The sequence below is a fragment of the Dipteris shenzhenensis genome, chromosome 13, assembly GCF_047967505.1.
Source record: "Dipteris shenzhenensis isolate YYH24624 ecotype China chromosome 13, Dip_SZ_1.0, whole genome shotgun sequence".
Classification (NCBI taxonomy): Eukaryota; Viridiplantae; Streptophyta; class Polypodiopsida; order Gleicheniales; family Dipteridaceae; genus Dipteris; species Dipteris shenzhenensis.
In genome coordinates this window covers 1,716,493-1,720,862 of record NC_141608.1, presented here as the reverse complement: position 1 = coordinate 1,720,862, position 4,370 = coordinate 1,716,493, and the positions used below count along the sequence as shown (strand labels likewise).

Sequence of the window (4,370 nt, the reverse complement as noted above, 5' to 3'; positions counted from 1 at the left end):
AGCCACGTGAGTGAGAGCACATAGGATTCGAAGGCCGTAAAATGTATTCATGTAGTTATTCACCTTAGCGACTCGAACCGAATAACGCGAGGGGGACTGCAAACGAGGATAAGCACTATGAGAAACAAAAGCAGTGTGTTATCTACGAAGGTTTTGTCGATGAGAAGGCAACAGGAGGGTCGGAGCTGTTATCTCAGAGGAGTTATTACACAAACTAGAATCCGGAAGTGCAGGAAGCCATAACCACAGGAAGAAATCAATGAATTTACGCAGCAGCCGCTGCGTGTAAACGATACAAAGATTAACAAGGAGGTCGATCGAGAGCCGGAGATGATCGATGAGAAGGAGGACGATCTGTAAACGATACAACAACAAGGAGGTCGATCGATCGGATCTATCAGGAGCAGGAGGAGGAAGGGCTCCAAGCCGAGAGCGCGTACATGATGCGGCCTTTCCATCCCAACAGCAACCAGCATCCATCTCTGTCGACTACGAAATCCTTATGGAAGTTGGAAAGCAGAGCGATGGTCTTGCTGAACATGCCTGAATTCAGCTGTAGCTGCTCGAAGCCCGCCCTCTGCGTCCTCGCTTGCCATTGCCTATACGTCTCCGGCCTCTCCAGCCTCTCCTGCTCCTCGCACGCCACCACGCTCATTATCTCCCTCCCGAATATCTCCTTCTCCATCAGCTCCCTCTCCTCCCTCTCGCTCTCATTGCTCGCTGTCGCCTCTATCGCATCGTAGATGCTCGAGAAGTGAAACATCGCCTCCCTGAACCTCGACACGAAGAAGGGCGCATTGCACCCCGCGTTCACCAATCCCTGCACGAACAGATTAGGATTCATCTGCCTCATATTGTGCAGCACTCGTTGCCGCGGGCACGACGCCATCACTGTCTCATCCATCAGATGCCGCAGCCTGAACATGGAAAACACCACCAGCACCTCGTCCTGGTCGCGCCGCAGCTGCAGCGACTCCCCTTGCACCTCTTCCCATTTGTTTGCGACCATTGGCTGGAACTCGAACGGGATCCCGATAGTTCTCGCGTATTCTGCCAATCGTCGGCCCGTGTCTTCCAGTCTATCCGCCGGCCTTGGCCCTATGAGTGGGAACTCTATACCTGTGATCCTCAGCTGTGGCGGCCCTCCTCTTCTCTCTACAAGAGCACGCATCAGGCCTGGCCAGTGCAACCCATACATAATGCCGTAATCCACGATGTGCAGCCGCGACGCACCTTCGGCTGCTTTCAAGATGTTAAAGTTTGCAAAATAGTACGAAATCTGAATGAAAGGGCACACTTTGACGAACAAGTAGTGGCTTTTCAACAACGCTAGTGCTGATGCGCGGTTGTCCGTCATCGCGTACAACCGCGGCCCGTTCCCAGACAGGCGAGCAACTAGAGCATCCGCAAAATAGTTTGCCAAACGTTGCGACGCTGTGCCCGTGACTGAAGAATGTTGCCGGATCAGCTGTATCGTTTCCTGAGCTTTCCTGAGGTTGTTCGCAGCTATTGCTTGCGCACAATCGAGCAGCAGCGCTCTAAGATCCACAGTAACGACATTCTTCCCTGACTTTACGATCGCGTCTGAAGTCTCTCGTCTGTCTCTGTCTCTAAGATTGAACGAAATCTTCCCCTTCCGATGCAATTTCGGATCTGTCTCCGCACTCCATTGCATTTCCAACGATGAAACTCCAGCTTCTCCCGTAATTGTGTGCGGCAAGTTACCATACACGCAGGGCTGCATATTTTGCGCCACGTTCGGATGCCTGCTTTCAATATCCTGGTAGAGGGTTTCTGAAACAGGAGCCTTGAGTTCTCCAAGCGAGTCGGGAACGAACGCATCGCCACGCATCGCCAATGGCGCGGCTGGAAGTCTGTCAAACGAATGTCTTGGATATTCCTCCATGCTAGCGGACCTGTCCAAGCTCACCGAAGAAGAAGGCGAAGGGCCGTGGATTATGTCAGACAGAGACCTCAATCTCACTCTGGGACGATCGCCAAGCAAGTGTACGGTCTCTGTACTCAAAGGGAGGTCCGTTGGAGGAAACCCACTCGAAGAGCGGCTTAGGGGATCAGCAACGTCATGTTGCAACTGGGAAGGGTCCGAGAAGAAGAGGCCCGCACCTGTACTGGGCGTCCACGCAGCAGGAGACAACGGATGTTCTAGTGTTTCAGACACTACACTATGAAAAGACATCCACGAAGCAGGAGATAACGGATGTTCTAGTGTTTCGGACACCACGTCCGTATGGGCGACGTCTAAGTGGAAGGCGGCGGGCTCCAAAGCCTCCGGCCAGCCAGCCGTGTCCGGATTGAGTTGGGCGCAGGCGTTACCGTAAGCCGTTACGAAGTCGGAATGGTCGGCATTGAGGATATCGTAGAAGCCTTTAGCGGTGGCACAGAAGGCGGTGGATTCGTGGAGCATGCATTTCTGGTCACCGAGGTCTTCTTCCATGAGGATATCATGGATGAATTGGAGCATGTGGGAGGAGGAGAGGTCAAGGGGGTCGGAGGAAGAGGAGGAGGTGGCCATGGACGAGAGAACGAGAAGAGAGCGAGGAGGAGAAGGAATTAGCAAGAGGAAGCGTAGGAGCTTTGTAAATGTGTACATATATACATATGTATCTGTGTGTTTGTAGTAGTGTGTTCTTACAAAAAGTCTGTTTAGTAGTCGGTTTAAGTTCCCTGTCCCAACACAATGGATCTCTTCACACCACCTTCTTTGCTTACTTCACGCCTGACATACTCCCTTTTCCTCCTCACGAAGCTTCCCACTTCGCCCTTTAAACTTTAAATATCTTGCTTGCTTGCATCCTATGTACCACCTTGTTGCTCTTTGCCTCCTTTGACCCCTGGTTTGACTCGCTTTCCTCAGTCCACATCTTGAGTAAGTCCACCCAAATGCGTATAGCATAAAATGTGAAATGTTTAAACACTCACAATGGACTCCATCCACCCCCTCTGGGAAGAACTCTCAATAGGTCATGCTTAGCCATGACGACATCACAATTAGGAAAATGAGTTTATATTCACTCCCAATGGAGCTTAAAATATGTCTCAATATCTGCATCAACATAACCTCCAGAGCACCGAACTCTCGTGAAGCCATGAATTCTCGACTCTCAATGAACAATAAGTGAATCTATTGTTTTAACCCCCAACATATTGTTCGAAAACAATGTTCAATTTTTTTGATAATCCATGTCCTTATTAGACAACAATTCCACATGCATTTAGGCAAGCCCTCAGGAAGCTCTTAATGAAGAGCTATATGGGATAAATCATTGATAGCTCTAGAACATGTGAAACTAGGCAGCATTACAAGTACGCTGGGCAACTTGTATCAATAACCTTTCAATTTGAGAGCTCCTCATGTGTAATCAGTAACCTTTCTCTTTGAGACTTTTGCATGTGTAATCAACCATTGTGCACTTGAACTTATCCTCTGGAGGCATGATATTTAAAGAGTGGTCTAGGGTTGAAGGTATCCTACCTTCAAGATGAAGACAATGGGGGATGCACATATAACACCTATTTCATTAATTTTGGACTTTTTGTGTTGTTTTTGGACGAAGCCCAAAAATCCTTTCCAAATGAAAACTTTACTTTGTGAAAATATCCTTTCCAAATCAAAATTTTACTTTCTAAAAATATTCTTCCCAAATCAAAAGTTCACATTGTGGCACTATCATATTCACATAAAAATATTGTTTTTTCAATCAATACTTTTGCACCAACATGCAAGAATTTGAAATAATCCTATATTAGAAATTCTAGCTATATCTAAGTTATTTGTTAATTTAATTATTTTTAATATTTTTCCTTGACATGATAAATTTATAAATCCATGAAAGGAGACTTAAATATTTCATGAAAATAACATTGTCACTCTCAATATGCACAAAATTTTTAAAACTTTTAATAAATAGAAAAAAGACATGATGCCATAAGACCCAAGTTTTGTATTGAACCAAAGAGGTATAATAGCAATTATAGCTATTATTATATAATTACATTGAGAGACGTTGCTCTCAACTAGAGTCTTTATATCCAAAATGATATAGATTGAACATATGTTTACAATTTAAATTGTTTCTCTTAAAGAGCCTCAATTCGTGCCATCTGCATAATTTGACTCCCCATTGTCTTATTGCTCAATGTCATGACAGTCCCTTGCTAGGTGCCATCTGCATAATTTGACTCCCACTTGTCTTGCCAAGCCTTGCCCCTTGGGTGCATTGACTCCCCATTGTCTTATTGCTCAATGCGATAGTCCCTTGCCAGGTGCCGTCTGCATTAACTCCCTATTGTCTTGCCAAGCCTTGCCCCTTGGGTGCATTGACTCCCCATTGTCTTATTGCTCAATGTGA

At 46.5% G+C, this 4,370-nt stretch overlaps 1 protein-coding gene across 1 annotated transcript; it reads right to left on the bottom strand.

Annotated features, from left to right (window-relative positions):
- Positions 1-397: 397 nt before the first annotated feature.
- On the bottom strand, positions 398-2,533 carry LOC147894910 (scarecrow-like protein 11). Its single transcript, XM_087384247.1, has one exon. It carries the CDS (start codon positions 2,531-2,533, stop codon positions 398-400), a length of 2,136 nt encoding a protein of 711 aa, XP_087240373.1.
- Between the last annotated feature and the right edge of the window lie 1,837 nt (positions 2,534-4,370).

What these genes read in the sequence shown, in the direction of transcription:
- LOC147894910 (XM_087384247.1), bottom strand. Translation starts at nt 2,533, where the DNA reads ATGGCCACCTCCTCCTCTTCCTCCGACCCCCTTGACCTCTCCTCCTCC.